This window comes from Pocillopora damicornis, chromosome 3 (genome assembly GCF_964200805.1).
Source record: "Pocillopora damicornis chromosome 3, jaPocDami1.2, whole genome shotgun sequence".
NCBI classification, from domain to species: Eukaryota; Metazoa; Cnidaria; class Anthozoa; order Scleractinia; family Pocilloporidae; genus Pocillopora; species Pocillopora damicornis.
Window position 1 is genome coordinate 4,627,193 of NC_142672.1, and position 17,321 is coordinate 4,644,513.

The 17,321-nt window shown below is 40.0% G+C and overlaps 1 protein-coding gene across 1 annotated transcript in view; it reads right to left on the reverse strand.

Moving 5' to 3' along the window:
• Positions 1-14,344, reverse strand: part of LOC113665919 (protocadherin-like protein) — a 26,123-nt gene extending 11,779 nt beyond the window's left edge. Inside the window, exons 1-8 of the mRNA XM_027181652.2 lie at positions 11,952-14,344; positions 10,400-11,057; positions 9,775-9,866; positions 8,882-9,327; positions 7,472-7,593; positions 6,777-7,222; positions 5,393-5,644; positions 260-4,281 (exon numbers count right to left, since the gene is read on the reverse strand). Coding sequence (XP_027037453.2) covers positions 260-4,281; positions 5,393-5,644; positions 6,777-7,222; positions 7,472-7,593; positions 8,882-9,327; positions 9,775-9,866; positions 10,400-11,057; positions 11,952-14,112 — 8,199 coding nt within the window. The 5' untranslated portion in view covers positions 14,113-14,344. The remainder of the gene's footprint in view (positions 1-259; positions 4,282-5,392; positions 5,645-6,776; positions 7,223-7,471; positions 7,594-8,881; positions 9,328-9,774; positions 9,867-10,399; positions 11,058-11,951) is intronic.
• Between the last annotated feature and the right edge of the window lie 2,977 nt (positions 14,345-17,321).

Here is a 17,321-nt window from a genome sequence, read left to right on the forward strand (position 1 = left end):
TTACACCCTAACATCAGCAAGAATATTCTCCATACTGTTCTCCAAACATTTCCTTGGGTGCTGACACGGAGAATTGGTTAAATAATAAAGAGCTTCTATGAATTGTGATTTCCTTTATTCTCACGACCTTAATGTATGACCCAAGGGTGATATGTAAAAATAAACTAGATGCTATTCACTCTTCGAAGTAAGAGGGTTAATCTAACACCCTTAAACCTATTTCGTCAGTACAGTAAGCCCAAATTTATGATTTGCTTACCTTGATGACAACGTCCACAGTGTCGCTGTTTTTTCTATCTGTAGCCGTTACTTTAATGGTGTAGGTTTCTACGCTTTCGAAGTCCAGCTTGCCGTCAAGATAGAGAATACCTTCGTTTTGGGGACTGTAAACCGTCTCCATTCTGAAAAGCTGGGACTGTGCTCCGCCGGATATAAAGTACTCCAACTTTGCATTGTCTCCAATATCAGCGTCCGTTGCCGATAGGTCACGGATAGAGGTACCTATGGGAGCATCTTCTTGAACAGTAGCCTCATATGACCTTTGTTTAAAGACGGGGGGCTCGTCATTCTGATCCACAATTGCAATGGTAACAGCAACACTGGCCTCGAGAGGTGGCGTGCCTTTATCTGTGGCGGTCGCGATCACAGTGTGAGTCCGTTGCGCCTCCCTGTCAAATTTCGCTTGGGTGAAGATGGTGCCATTGCTTTGAATTATCCTGAATTTCTGAGTCGTCTTAAGGGAATAAAAGACTTGACCAGACTGGCCGGTGTCCCTGTCATCTGCTTTGACCGTGATCGCATTGAAGCCTCCAGCTGTTTCCTCGGGAACTCTGGCGGAGTACTCTTCAAGTTTAAATGTCGGTGTGTCGTCGTTTACATCTATAAGTCGTACTATGACAGAGCAAGTAGCATACAGATTATTCTTATTCTCTCGAGCGCGAATCTGAAGCTTGTAGTCTCTCTGCTGCTCAAAGTTAAGCGTACTTGCAGTTGAAATCACTCCTGTTCCTGGGTCAACCTTGAAATTCTGCTCAGCTCTGAAGTATGACTTCACCAAACTATACGAAATCACATTCGTGGGGTCGACCTGGCTTACCGCTTTCACCGTCTCCACAGCACTTCCTATTTTCACATCTTCTTTAATATTGGAAGTATAACGATTACTTGGTTCAAACTTGGGTGGTTGCTTGTTTACAACATTAATCTCAACTGTAGTCTCCGATGAGCTTGTTTTCGTAGCGGTTGGGGTAGCCTGATTCGATGCCCGGATTTTCAGTTGTACGGTTTGTTGGAAATTGGCTAAGTCCGCGATTGTTATGATGTCACCAGTAGCTCCATCGACTTTAAACTTGTCACTGGAGCCAACCAAGGAGTACACTACCTGGTTGCTTCCTACATCATCGTCCGTAGCGCTCACAGTCAAGACGGTCGTAGATATTGGGGCTCCTTGAAACACACTGCCATAATATTGCCTTGTGAAGAACACGGGATAATTATCGTTAACGTCGGCTACTTTGACTTCTATGATACAATAGGAGAGAAGCCTCTCTGCTTCATTTCTTCCATGTCCTCCATCTTCGGCTTGTACTATTAACGTGTGACGATCTGCACTCTCCCGGTCCAAGCTGTTTATTGTCGTAATCAGACCAGTGGAATTATTTATTTCGAATAGCCTTACACCACCTGTAACAAGCTTGTACTCCACTTCCCCGTTCCGTCCTCTGTCTTTGTCTACAGCAGTGACTTGAGTTACCCTCTCGCCTCTCGGTTTGTTCTCCTCGACGGTCACTTCATCCGGGCAAACAGTGAAGACTGGTCGGTTGTCATTGATGTCTTCGATGTTGACCACAACACGCACTTCATCGAATTTCGGATTTCTACCTGTGTCTGTTGCCCGCACTGTGAGAGAGTACTGGGTTTGCTTTCCTTGAACACTCTGTTTAAGTGACAGCACACCAGTGTCTCGATTAATGTTGAAGATGCCGCCGCCATCGCCGCTGGTTATCGTGTACACTGAAGAGTCGCCATCAGCATCTCTGGCAAGGATGGCTGCTAGAGCTTTATTAGTCGTTGCATCTTCTGCAATATCAATGCTGTATTCTCCTTTCTGGAATTTCGGTTCTTCGTCATTCTGATTTTGTACGGTTACCCTGACAAACGACCTAGAAGAGAACTTCTTTTCGCCAAAATCCTCCACGACAACTTTAAATAAGTGTATCCTTTGAGTTTCATAGTCAAGCGGCGTATCACCAACACTTATCAAGCCAGTGACTTCATCAATTTTAAAAACACTGGTACCTTCCAATGAGTATTTCAGCTCGGCGTTTTCGCATTTACAACCTGTGCAATCACAGTCGTATGCAGTGATACCAAGCACCGATGCGCCTGATCCGACATCTTCACTGATGGATTTTTCATACACCTTCTGAGGGAAGTAAGGATAGTACTCGTTAGCGTTCTTCACCGAGATGTGAACATCTACATCATTTGAGTACCCACGAGGAATCTGCTCTGTTGCTGCAACTTTCAGGTTGTACATGCTTGTCTTTTCACGATCTAACCTCGAGTTCACTATAAGTTCACCAGTAGATTCGATGGAAAACTTGTTTTCCGTGTCACCTTGCTTTATTGAGAAACCCAGTCTTGCTCCAGAAGCACTGGTCGCATTGACAACACCAATCACCTTACCGGGAAGATCATTCTCAAACACTTCGAACTTGTATGAACTTTCGGAAAATTGTGGTTTGAAATTGACAGTCTTGATATCAAGGTACACCGACTCGCCAAACTGACGCGGAATGCCAAAATCAAAGCCAAACAAAGTGACATTGTACCCTCCCTTGTCTTCCAGAATACCGCCCGTCTCCACAACTTCAGTTATAGGATTGATGGCGAAAGGTATTCCTCTAGATACCATCTGGTAGCCAATCCTCCCACTCGAACCACCGTCCTTATCCTCGGCCTTAAGCTGATACGCGCTCGTTCCTGGCCGCGAATTAGTGTTGACACGGCCAAAGTACTCAACCATTTTCATCACAGGTTTATTGTCGTTGATGTCTATCACATTGATTTCTACATCTACATCGTTTGTACGACTGGGCGGGGCAGGCTCTTGTTCTCGGACAGTTAAAGTAAAAAATTGCCTCGCTTCAAAATCAAATGGTGTCGTCATGCGAACTCGGCCAGAATTATCCACAGTGAAGTTGGCTTTCCGCGGATAGATAATTGATAGCGTGCCACCAGGAAAGTATCTTGGAACTATAGCGACCACACTACCGACCTCTTTGTCTTCTCTTACGTACACCCTAACTGGATGCTGCTGCTCCGGTCTGTAGTTAACCAGCACAAGCTGCACATCAACCTTGCTCTCGCGTGGGGGAGAACCGTTGTCTTTGGCGGTCAACTTGAAAGTTATAGGAGATGAGAAATCCTTGCGAGGTTTCTTGGCTATCAAGAAACCTTCTTTATTTATAGAAAAGGATGCCCGTGCATTCTCAGATAACGTGTAGGTGATTTTGTCCCCTACATCACCGTCAAAGGCTGACAGACGGGCAACAGAGTCGCCTATCTGGAAGTCGTCTTCTACTTTTCTTTCCACAAAACCATCAACCTCCCCAGGGAACGTGGGCGCGTTATCGTTAATATTCTTGATTTGAAGGATCACAGTCACTTGATCACTGCGGTCTCTAGTGTCCATCACTCGCACAAAAAGCCTACGTTCTTGAGCTTCCTCGTAGTCCAGCTCCCTTGTTACCATAATTTCGCCTGTGGAAGGATTAATCCGAAACAAGCCATCTTCGTTACCAGATACTATTTCATAGGTGAGAGCCTCAGAGGTGGCCGCTTTCACGACCATGACTCTGTTGTTCGCTTTAATGCCTTCTTTGACTTCTTGAACGACTGGTTTAACGACAAACTTGGGCGGTCCATCAGGTAAAAAGACATTCAGATCCACTTTAGCGAGTGTACTTCTCGGCGGATTTCCTTTGTCTTTGGCTTCAACATCAAGTGTAAAAGTAGAAGCCGAGACTGTTGTCAGAGACCTTTTCACCTTAATGACACCAGTATCAGGATCAATTTTGAAGGCCCCCTCCGCATTACCACCTGTAATGTTGTAAACCACTTTACCATTGTCACCACTATCCAAATCCGTGGCTACAACCAATAAGACTTGAGAGTCCACTTTGGCATCGAGGGCTACTTTAGAGACGTAGGAGTCCGCTGAAAACTTAGGGGTCTGGTCGTTCACATCTTTGACGTTGATTATCACCTTGGCGATGGCTTTGAAAGAAAAAAAAAAGCACATGACGCAAATTGTTTGGCCATCGTAATTTTCAGCGCTATGTTTTCATGCTTACTACTCGATTCGTTCGAACTAAAGGAAATGGTTCGTCTCACTGAAAAAAAATGGAGCCACTTCCTCTTTGCACAACACCTCTAGTAAAACGTACTTCATTCTCGGGTTTATGATGAACATGCCAGCGATACGACACTTCTTTTTCCTAAAGCTGGAAACTGAAGAATCAGTCATCACATTTTGCAAGAAGCGTCCGAGCTGTGATCGTGCACTTAAACGGGCATGGTATGGCGCCCACAAGCACGCTGGTAAGCACGTGATTAGCGTAAATAAACTGTTGCTTCCAGATTTCGATTTCAAGAGCAGTTTTTCAGAATTCAGTGGTCCATTCCTGTAACTTTCCAGGATATTTTATTTTGAATCTACTGAGTTGCAACCTCGGAATTTCATAAGTAATTATGAACGATAAATTTGTATCAGCATAGTCATGTCAATAGCAAGCTTTACAACGCTACAATTTAACCCTTTACTTCCCATGAGACATCAGTAGGGAATTTCTCCTTACAATATCGATACAATATCAAGCAGACAAGTGATGAGAATAAAGATAAATATCAATTAGGGAATTATTAAACGAGCAATAACGAATTCTCCGAACTATCATCATAAAATTTGTACGGCAGGCAGAAATGAGAGTTGACAGCTGAAGGGTAAATTAGGTAATTTTTCCGGTATTTACCTTCAAGAAGAATGACGTATAAAAAATATTCCGTGACTTTTGGCTCATGGATGCTTGTGTCTACTAGTATTTCCCTACAAAGTATATTCTAATGCGTCTTTTTTCACTTACTGATTCATCTGTTTATTCAATATGTATTCATTTATTTAGCTATGATAGTTAAGTATTATCTCCCTGAATCGTTTTCGACATCTGGTTAAACTAAAAACAAGCTAACACACTCACAAACCTTTACATCATTGTGTCTTAGAGTTCGAAACTTATCATTACTAGCTGCTTAAATCATCACTAGGGTAGATAAAAATTTAATTCAGCTCTACTGACTATGGCATCATATGTAAAAGCGTGCGACTTACTGGAAAGAGAAGGAAATCCTTTATCCGCTGCACGGATGTATAAAACGTGCTGGTTGATCTGTTCAAAATCAAGTGGCTTATCTGTGGGAAGGGAGCCAACCGGGGCAGGGATAGTACTAATAGAGCCAGTCTTCAAGTCAACGTTAAACTTCGAGTTTACATTCACAGCGTATAACAACCGATATTCGACTTCTCCATTATCTCCAGTATCTTTATCTTCGGCTGACACTTTGCCTACTTCTTGAGCAAAACCTTTGACAGAAAGGGAAAAAATCAAAATGCAGCATGAAATTCAAGGCCCACCACCCAAATCAGCAATGCAATGCATGTGAAGCAACACAGTTCACATACCATGGAGCGATTTTCATTTGCGAAATTAAGAGGAGAGAGCTTCAGAAAGGTCTAATGCGAAGATAAGTTCTATCACTTGAAATGTTCATTGTATACCAGAGTTCTCCTTCCCCCTCCATTGAAATTGTGGTTACTTTTCACAATACTACAAACATTCTCGAATGAAAAGGTCGTGGATGATAGGCAACTTTACATCATACACGACCTGTCCCTATAGTGCATCCTGCACTACCAAAGACTGACGAAGCTATTCGTACCGCCTGACAGATAGTAGCTGTATGTACCATTCAGAACCGTTTAATCACAGGGAGTAGAGGAGTAAGATTTGACTGTATTTCCAGTGAAAAGAAGTCTTACAATTACGAAAACAACTTTATAACTACAAGAGCCAGTCACACTGCAACTTTTAAGGTTATGGAAATTCAGTAAAATTCAAATCCTCTGCTCTCTATGGTACAATGAACAAATCTTGTATGAATAAGGAAAGCTAGCTGATTGCAACCAAAATAACTAATTAACAACTGCATTGCTAAGAGGAGGTTGGTTGCCTGAAACATCCACGAGCTTCCACTATTGGCAGCCAGCTCCTAGATGGAAACTTCTCCCATGGCTGGCAAATCATGGCAACCCACCAATGAACCACCACACAGGAAAGGGAAACAGGCACCCGTCACACTGAATAAACGGTGGAAAGAGGGAGGGAAGGGGTGGGGAAAACTGCCTGGACGATGAGTTGGCACTCCTCACAACGCTGCAAGTTCACGCTCAAAGCACACGCAAGAACGCCTCGAACGAAGAGCATATCGAATTGCGACACATGCAAAAAAACCGCTGACTACTAGAGAACGCTGATCCTCTTTGTTGTTACTAGCGCTCTGACGAAGGGTTAAACGCTCAAAACATCAATTTTAAAAACTCTCTATGGTGACCAATTTCCATTATCAACAAAGTGGATAAATTAAAATTATATATTATAGTACCGCCCACCGACCCAGCACCACTAGAAACCTACCCCATTTATTAATTTACTTACCTTTGTCTTCGCTAACTTCGAAAGAGTAGAGGGCTTTAGTAAACCGAGGAGCATCATCATTTTTGTCTCTAACCCTCACATCAACAGTCGTGTTGCTGACCTTATTTCCCACAGAAACGGACACTTTTAATGAATACGAGGAAATTTTCTCCCTGTCCAAGGGTCTGGCCACGCTTATAACACCATCGTGATTAATACAGAATGCTTCGTCGGTGTTTCCACCTAGGATTCTGTACTTGTAGTTATTATTCGGTGTTGTTGGTGAAATATCTTTTACTGAAGAACCAACAGGTTTGTTTTCATCCAAGGAAACTGAAATAGTTGGAGACAGTTGTGGTGCTTGTAATCCTTCTGTTACGGTGACCCGGAGGCCGTAAGCAAGACCTTGTTTGCCTTTGCTGTCACTAGCTTGAACAGCAATAGTCCACGCCAGCTGTTCAGACCGCCTAATTGAAACAGAATGAAACACCCGCAATACTTGGATGAACAATCATGTAAGAAGAGGGAAAATGAAGAATACTTAAATCATTGATATAACAAGGTTTCTGTGTTGTAGCCGAGGACTACATAAAACTGACATATATGTTGGAACTCCAACAAGTCCATTACCCTAGCATCGTCACTATCTAAGCTGGGTCAGCAGCATAAACACAATTGAGGTCATGAACGTATGGTCCAAAGATTCACAGCATTACCTTATTTCCCGTGAGGCTGTAATGACACCTGTATTCTGATCTATCTGAAATGGAGTGTTTGATGTGGTGATACTATATTTGACCTGTCCATTGGCACCTGCATCACGATCAATGGCAGTTACCTAAAACAATATTGAAATATGGTGAAATTTTTAGAACCTCTTTGAAGTAATAGCATTATAGTTAAAAAATATATATATATTTCTAGAACGACCACGAACTTGTTTTCTGAATAGAAACTGACTAGAAAGCCTAAATATACACAGTACATTCACAATTAGAGAAACAAGCTACCAAAAACTCAACAATATCCACTCCACTGAGCTCCTCCCCCCCCCCCCCCTTTTCCCATGATCCAGTCCTTGCCTACTTTGATCAACAGCATTAATTTTTCCCACTAAAAATGAAGCTACAACATATCTGGTGGATTGAAAAGAAGTTAGTAAATTATGTAAGGAATGTAACATGACTGTTCATGGCCTCTGGTCACAAATTATATTTAAAAATATACACTTCACAAATCGAAAGGATGGAATTGATTCCTTTCTATTCATCGTATGAACATACATGCACAGACCACAGTGCCAGAGAACAAAAACAATGCACCACCACTTTCCAGGACTAAAAGCCTTTTTTTTTAAATACAGTTTCAGTTGACTCCTGACAACTGAACTGAAAACTAACTCAACCAAAAATTGATTTCAACTCAATTTTCCATGCACTGTACATCTACTATAACTCTATCCTCAGAAACTCCAATCCTTGCTACCTCTCACAACATGATATTCAACCCTGGCTGGCATGAGGAATCAACACATGATCATTTTCTGCCAATCTTACAATAATTCAACTTCAATAACTTGCACCATTTATGATTCTCATGGATGCATCAGTCAAATCTTTTTGTGTTACTAGTTAATTGTTTGTACAATTACTTTTGTTATCTCAAGCATTTAACTTCCAATATCTGATTGGTACTGCAAAGCATTTCCTTGTAAATTAGGTACAAGAATTTGGTGTTAGATCAAAATAACAACTTCTGCCTGATAACTTTGAGTATTCTCATTACCTGTTTACTGGATTATGTATAGATAGAGTATTATAGGAAGAAGTTCCATTTTGATCACTTTGGGCAGATAAAGAAAGCAACAAATCCAAAACAGACTGGAAAAGCTCCTGTCAAACCCTGTGTTTTCCACCCACTAAAAACATTCTTAAACGATATACAATTAAAAATTATCTTGAGTTCTAAATAAATGCTATACAACCACTATATGTGTTGAAGACAGAAAAGTGCTGGCTGCTACAATCTAAAAAAAAAAAATTTAACCTGGAGAAAGCCTGAGACAATTTTTACTTTACCCTTAACATTTTTAAAATCCTTGCTATTGCTAGTGGATAATAACTTACCTTTATCACAAAGCTTCCTTTGGGTGAGAAGTCTTCAATTGCAACAACTTTAGGTTCAGCATCCATGAATGTTATTTTTGGTGCAACATCATTCACATCTAGCACATTGATGGTAGTGGTCACCTCTGAACCCAATGTAGTGCTACCTACGACAGCACGAATCACCAGTTTATATGTTGCCTGTGTCTCACGATCAAGAGAATTTGCCACTCGGACTTGTCCATTCTGCGCAATTTTAAAGGCATTGTTTACATTGCCACCAACAATAGAATATTTAATAGGACTTGGTCCCTTGGCTGTTACTGTGAATACAAGAGTTTCTTTTGCTGCATTTTCTGCAATATCTTTAGAGTAACTTGTTGGATCAAACTGGACAAATGCTGTTCCAGGAGCATAGACATGAACAGCTACTGTAACTTCCTTCTTTTTAACATTACCAGATTGAGCTGAAAAAAAAAAATGGAAAACATAGCATCAGCCTAATTTTTGTTCCAGATCATATCCAACTGGTCAGAAATAGCAATTGAAGAGAGTATCTTTAGATGGGTACTTATGCAAAATATCAAAGAGACAATTTTAAATTGCCTTGTTCAACTCCTGATCATCTTTGCATTGTCTGACACAAGATCCTGTTAATAGCTGTTACACAATATAAAAGATTAGCCTGTCCTATAATTGAAAATTAGTCATAGCTATCTACTGCAAGATAGAGGGAAAGAGCGAGAAATTTTTTATATGTAAATCTTTCAACCAAAATTTGCACCTGACACTTGATCAGATACATGTTAATGATTATGAGAAATAGGGTCATGGCTATTTTTCTTAGTACCAAGAATGCAACACCTTGCTGTATGTCAAAGGATTAGCTCAATTTCCTGAATTTCTTCACCTACCCCTATCAGATGCCCGAACTTTCAGATTGTATGTCTTCACTGCCAATGAACTTGCACTGGACAACACACCAGTGTTAGAATCTAAACTGAATCTGCAAAACAAATAAGAATACTCACACCAGTAAATAAAAAAAATTGAATTTTTAAATGTATCTACTCTCTTAAACTTTGCAGCATTTTTCAATTTTTGTCATTGTTACAATCTTTATTCAATGAAAGTGCTTCATTAAAAATTTGCATATCTCTTAAAGAGTACAGAACACAGAAATTTCAACAGAAATACAGAAATGTGTATTATTGATTCTCTCATTTTGGCCAAAAAAATGGGCTAGCCTGAATTGTGTTTTCAAAACATCTAGGCTTTCCACCTTCATGATCCTGATACAATGGAAGAAAACTAGGGGCATTTAAACTGGAAAACTTTACGACAAATGTTGCCCCTACTCATTTCCATGAAAAATGGCCTCATTCTTAGATGTAGTGCTGATCTGAGGGAGAGTCTAATTAATATTTTGCTTTATATTGTGCTGATGTGGGGAAACTCATTCTAAAGGGAAGTGGTTAACCCCAAAATACTATAACAATGAACTGAGTTCAAAAACAATTGAAGGCAATTTTTCTCTACCTGTTTCTATCCTGAGAATCTTGAGTTAACTCATATGTGATTTCTCCAAATGAGCCAGAATCTCTATCTGTTGCTGTGACTTTCAGGATTGAATTCCTCACAGGAAAATTTTTGTCCACAGAAGCCACGTAATTTTGTTGTGAAAACTCTGGGAAATTGTTATTCTTGTCCATTATCTCAACTTCAACTTGTGCTGAGGCATACATGTTGAGATAATTTTTATCAGTAGCTCGCACCTCAAATGTAAATTTGGGAGTGTCAAAGTGATCAAACGGTGACTGAGTTGTTAGTTTGCATTCACCATTTTTGTTGTTGTTGCTAGTCACTAATTTTATCTTGAAGTGATTTTCTATATCTAGGGACTGTATGTTCTCAATTGTACACAAAAAATTTGTTATTTGTGTATCTGCATCTTCAATTACTAATCCACCAGATGAACCATCTTGATTTGTTACTGTAATCGTAGTGCCAGCATTGGTGTCTTCATCTATAAAGAATTTGTAGCTACTCTTGCTAAACTTGGGTGGGTCCTTTGTATCTGTGACAGTAATGGTGACTCTTTCTGTAGCAATCTGTTGTGGTCCACTTGAAGCTTGTACTTGATACACTCCTCCTGTAAAGACCTCATAATCAAAAGAGCCAGTAGCAGAAAGGCGACCTAAAAAAAACAAAACATGAAAGGTCACATGAAATTTATCAACCAAACTGTTGACTGCTTTTTGATATTTGTTAACTTGCAATAAAACAAGTAAAAATGGGCATTTGTAACTAATTTTGCCTAAATGAGAACCTCTTAAAGGAAAGAACACTAAACAATCATTTTAGACAACATGAAAAAGGATAACTTTGGGTATACCAGTAGTAATAACTTGAAACTACAGGAAAAATGGTTTGCACTTTGTCAAGGATTAGCCCAAGTTTCCAGGATTATTATCTGCAATCTGCATCAATAGGAGTTTAAGTCATGCAGTCATAGGAGGTAAAGGATTAAGAGAGATGGTGATTCAAGAGAAAAGTCAATAGAAAAAGTCGAAAACTGAATGAATCCACTTGTCTAGTTATTTCTGTTTCTTGTCTTATCAGTTAATTGAAGCAAATGGACAAAGTTCAAAAACATCTTCTCTCCTAAGCAATATATGACTGTATACCATTTGCTTACTCGCTTTTGGTTATTGTGTAATACCTCTTTTGCTGTTCTAACTTTGTTCCTTGTTACAGCATGACAAGTAAGGTTACCTAACAAACTTCTAATTGCATTGTCACAACACAGATGCATTGGTACTCTTTTCATCTATTTTTTCCCCTTTAAACCAGATGTTTGTAAAATCTGAGTAACATAGTGATTTCCTTTAATCTTAAGTGTAGTATCTTTTTTGGAAATATCAAGCAAAAGAGTTTGTAAAATTTCTGGCCTTATGGTGGTCCTAGTCACCAAGAAGAGACTGAGAAACAAAACAGTTACTCACAAAGTGGCTACCTATGGGAAAGTCATTAAGAGAAAGTTGACTGAAAATTAATAGCATTTCCTTATCATTTTTATTGTTTTTCTTACCAGAATCTTGTTCCACTGAAAACTTTCCACCAGTATCACTCGCAAGAGAGTACCTCACAGATTTCCCTTGACTATCCTTGGCAGCTAAACACAACAGGCTATCAATCTGTCCGAGATTTTCCGGCACAGTAGCCTTGTATGGAAGATTAACAAAGGTTGGAGGTGAGTCTGCTTTACTAACAACCTCAACAATCACTTGAGCACGAGAATCCTTATTTGCAGCTGAGGCCCGGACAGAAAGCACAAATTTCCTCTCCTCATTGGCAGGATCTAGAGGTCTTTTTGTGGAGATCACCCCAGAATTTGTTTGGATAACAAATACAGTTCCAGCATTTTCAATTGAGTATGTTACTGGATCTCCATCTAGGTCAATGGCATGGATGGCTGTCACAAAGGTGCCTGCAGGGGCATTTCCTGGTACCTTAGCATCGTAAACAGGCTGAGAGAAGTCAGGATTATTGTCATCCACTCCATTGACTGTAATAACCATGTATAAATTAGATTTTAGTGGGTAAAGGGATTTATCACGAGCCTCTATCAACAGGTTATACTGAGATTGCTTTTCTCTGTCAAGGATAGCAACAGAGCGTAAATCACCAGTGTTCTCATCAATTTTAAAATATGGTAGGCCAGATCCAGATGCAATAGAGTATACAACCTGACCTTCGGGCCTTTGATTACCATCAGAATCAGATGCAATGATAGAACTACCAACTTTTGTATTGATTGCTCTGTTCTCTTGAACTGAAGCTTCACGCTGATATTTATTTGGAGCCTGAAACTCTGGTGCAAAGCGATTTTTGTCCACTTGCTGTACAGTAATTTTCAAAGAAGCTGTTGCACTCAGGGGGCTTTGAGCTCCATCTTCAGCAATAACATTAAGGTCATAACTACTTTTAGATGAAAAATCTAAATTGTTCCTCAAAGAAACCACACCATTGTTTTGATTGATTAGGAAAGCATTATCTCCACTTAAGCGGTACCGTATGCGTGAATTTCCGCCTGGAGGATCACGGTCCACTGCGTGGATGACAAGAATGGCAGCACCAACTGGGAAATCCTCACGCACATTTGCTGAGTAACTTCCTTCTGGAAACACTGGAGCCGTATTTGCACCTGGGTTGGCTGTGTCAGCTGGGGGGTAGTCAGCAATAAGATTTATGTTTACCTTCACATTTACATTGTCGGTTCTTGTCCCATCCCTACCTCGGTCTCGAGCAATAACCTCCATGTTGACAACTGCTTGATTGGGTAGCTGACCCACCACTTTCATAACTCCTGTGATAGCATCGACAGAAAACCATGGCGAACCTCCGCTGATGTAGTAATAAATACCTCCGTTGGTACCAACATCCTTGTCGGTAGCGCGAACTCGCAATACAGATGTCATGAGAGGGGTATCCTCGTTGATAGTGGCCGAGTAGCTATCCGTGTCGAATACCGGATTGTTGTTGTTAACATCGAGGACATTTATGGTCACTTTAGTAGTTCCAAATCGTTTACCATCGAATGCACTAACGGTTAAGGTTATTTCAGGTGCGTTGACGTCCCTTACAATCTTAACATTTGTAGTTTTCAAAACAAGAAAAACGCGGCTAATGCCGCTAACCGTCCTTTTGTCCGCCTTGAAGTACCCTTTCTCGTTTCCGCCACTTATAGAATAAGTCAGGCTGCCCACCGTGTCTCTGTCTTCAGCAAAACAGTCTTCCAGACCCAACACGATAGTGTCTACTGGAGAATCTTCCTGTACTCTACCATGATACAAATTTGAAGGGAAAGTGGGACCGAAGTTGTTTGTGTCTGTTGTAGAGATTCGGATGCTTAAGGGAACCCCTCCTTCCTTGTCACCTCGATCACGCCGCACAGCCACCAAGTCGTAGACGTTTTTCTTGCCGATTTCGAAGTCGATCGGTTTTGTTGTTGTCACAACCCCTTGTTCAGAAATTTGAAACAAGGTTCGAGCAGCTTTTGAATCGGCATCTTGCGCCGGAAAAAAGGTGTAAACTTCATTACTCGCTGGTGAAGGGAATGAATGTACTGGCTGCCCTGCGTCCTTGCCTTCCTCTAGATTAACTCTAAAGTCGAAGGACTGTGCGATAGCCGTATGTAATAAACAGAAGTAAAATAAAATAAAATTAACGATCACGCTGATGTCTCGCATGCTTAACTGCAATTCCTGCGTCCCGTATCGCGGACTACCTCTCTATGCTTGATTTCTTGACCCTTTCAGATGTGATTATCGATACCGAAACATTGGAGAAACCAGAATCTCCACAAGTTCCAGCAAGAATCGGTATCGTTTGTTCGCAAAAAACGAAAAACTATTTGTCAAACGACCACAAGATAGAAGTTTTTCGTTCTCGACGCCAGTGAATAATGCGGTGTTCGATGTACTAACCAATCAGAGCGGTTTGATGAAAGGGACGTCAATCATCATACCGAAATTAACAACACAGTCACGGAGCAGGAATGTTAGCGGGGTATACTGAATGCCCTTCAAAGTTCGTAATTGTGGCGAGGATTCAAGCTGATTTTAAAACTTGTAATCCTGATCTATCTAAGCATGGGTTCATATGTCGAAAACAAAGCTAAGGTACCATGTAACCGCGTCAAACAATCAACAGATTTGAAGCAACTAAAGAAATTTGCTTTTCTGGTAAAGTACTCGAACAGTTACGTTGTAGGCCCAACCCTACCCACTTCCGATTCAAGGCAGCCAATCAATTCACCTTTTGAGACAACTGGGAATTCATTAATGAAGGTGTTTATCATACGCAAAGAGCAGTCTTCTTACATTCCCCACATATCTCCAAGCCAAACCTCTAAATAATGTTCTGGCTTTGAGACAACTTCTGTCTTGATATCTAGAGCTGGTGAAATATCCAACTTCTTACTCTGGCACATCAACTAGCAAAACAACATTCAACACATTTTTCCCACGCCAAAACATAAGAGAGAGATTTAACGATCATAAACAAAGCTCGAACAATTGTTAAGATGGTGCTGTAAACAATAGATCGAAAACTCCGGAAACAAAGCGTTTAATTTAAGCATGAGTGATTCACAGCCTGTGCTTTGTGCCTGTCACTCGAATCACGCCCTCGCTTGAGTTCATTCGAATAAGTCGTAACGGTAACAGTACAGATCCTCTGATGTGCCGCTGAGAACCGGAATTTTTTAAACGACTTCAGTGAAGCCTTAAATCTGCTGATGAAATAGCCACTATTACTTCTGATGTCAAAATAACGGGGGAAATATATTTACACTCAGTTTTTTGAACAGGGTCGGCCAGGGGGGGTAGTGGAATACCAATATACCCGAAAAAAAATCGACAAAATACCCCCAAAATACCCCAAATTCCTCCAAATATACCCAAAAATAATCGAAGCTTTGAATACTTTATACCTGAAATTCAAAGAAAGTGATATACTGAATACCCATATTTAAGCTGCAATATACCGTATACCCGATTTAAAACGCCCCTGAATACCGAATACCCAAAAACCCTGGCCGACCCTGTTTGAACAGTGGAAAAACGGCTCTTTGTGCGGATATATGGATGAGATTCACATTTCAATGTCTTTCAAGAATTTTATCGAGGAAACCGTTAGACCAGATTCAGCACTTTAATAAGCTTTTGTCACCTAGGAGCGATTTCCTTTTTCGTGCGTTCAATTCGTGCCAAATCCCATCGAATTTTAAATATTAACTAGATTTGCCCTATTCTTTTTGTTTTCCCTTTTTTCTTTACCGTTGATGTGCTTCTCTGTTACTGAGTTCTTTTTAAGAGATTTCCAATCACCCCCTCGAAAGAGAAATTTTCATTTTCTTTCGATTACTCCCTTTCTGTGGTTTCACACCAAGGCAAAGTTTAAAAATTACGGATATTATGATAGCAAGCTTACGAAACTCAATTAGATAGTACAAATTAATTTTTAATCATTTGCAAATGATGGTCACTTTTAATTTAAGAAAATAAATTGACGCGGAATGAAAAAACAAGCTTAAAACGACTGGAACTACTATTTGACGGAACAACATGGGTGCTTTACAACCTGAAGACAAGTACAATTGTTTCCAAGGTGAAGAAACAGTCTTTTAGGTATTGCTAGCGGTGGGAAATAATCTCCCTGGCTGAGATCCAGCAAAATTGGTATTTATGAATGCAATAGTCGTCTGAGAGAAACCTTGTCTGCATAATTATACAGCCTTTTGTAACCAGCAGGGATGGGTGGGTAGAGTGGATTAATAAGATAAAATACACTTGGACTTAACAAGCCACTGAAATGTCTTTTTTTTTTTCCAACTCATCTTACAGGTTCATCGTTTTTGGGCTCACAGTGATAAGCTTAGAAATTGTAAAACGACCTTGAAAGTTGCGTGCAGCAGAAGTAATGATTATTAACTCCTCACGGTTATCAATTCACTCAGAGCGCCGAGGACAATATCAATTTTTTTCAGTGGAGTGTGGTATACCAATAAGGGTATCATATTCCGAACTGGATTAGTCCGGCACTAAAGCGATTCAATCATGGACAAGATTAGCCGCGAAAAACATTTGTACAAACCTTAAAGACACGACAAGCCGAGAGGGATTGATATAAAGCTTGAACGACAAACACTAATAACCATAGCCTTATAGCAATCAGTATCTTATGGCGAGAACGTTTTATGTTCATCATTTATGCATTGCTGCTTTTGAAAATACTTTCAGATCGTGTAAAGTATTGTCATAGTTTTTGAAGGAACGTTTTATACTAATAAGCGCGCCGATCATATAAGAATGTGTAATATAATTTTAATTATTTCATCCTCTCGCAAGAAGGTTTTACAGACAATGAGCTCTGAAAAAGAAGAAAAGCGTCTTTGTTTACAATACTTGCTATCGTAACTGAAAGGCGTCACCCCTATCAAAAATGTGCCAAATTGTTGTTGCTATCTGTCTTCTACTTCATATATATGCGTATGAAACCAGATATTTCAAACTCTGTGACACAAGTACTCACGAACTGACGCGACGAAATTCCTAAGTTATAAATAAAACGGAAATTCTAATAATAACAATGTTCGGATGCTGTCAACATGGGCTGGTGTATCGCTTAACAGTGTGTAAGAGTCTGGTAGATGGAAAAACATGATTCTAACGTTCAATTTGTGCTTCCCAAGTTTTATTTTGCTAAATAAAGTTACCAAGGAACTGAGAAAGGCTAGGAATGTTTGATGACGAAAATCTTCAGTATTTGTATCGAAATTTCGCTTAAATATTGCGTGTAATATGTAGTATTCAAATTCATTATGTTGAATGAAATTCTGAAAGCAATAAGTAAAACTTACAAGGCTAAAATATAAATAAATATACTTTTGTGCTCA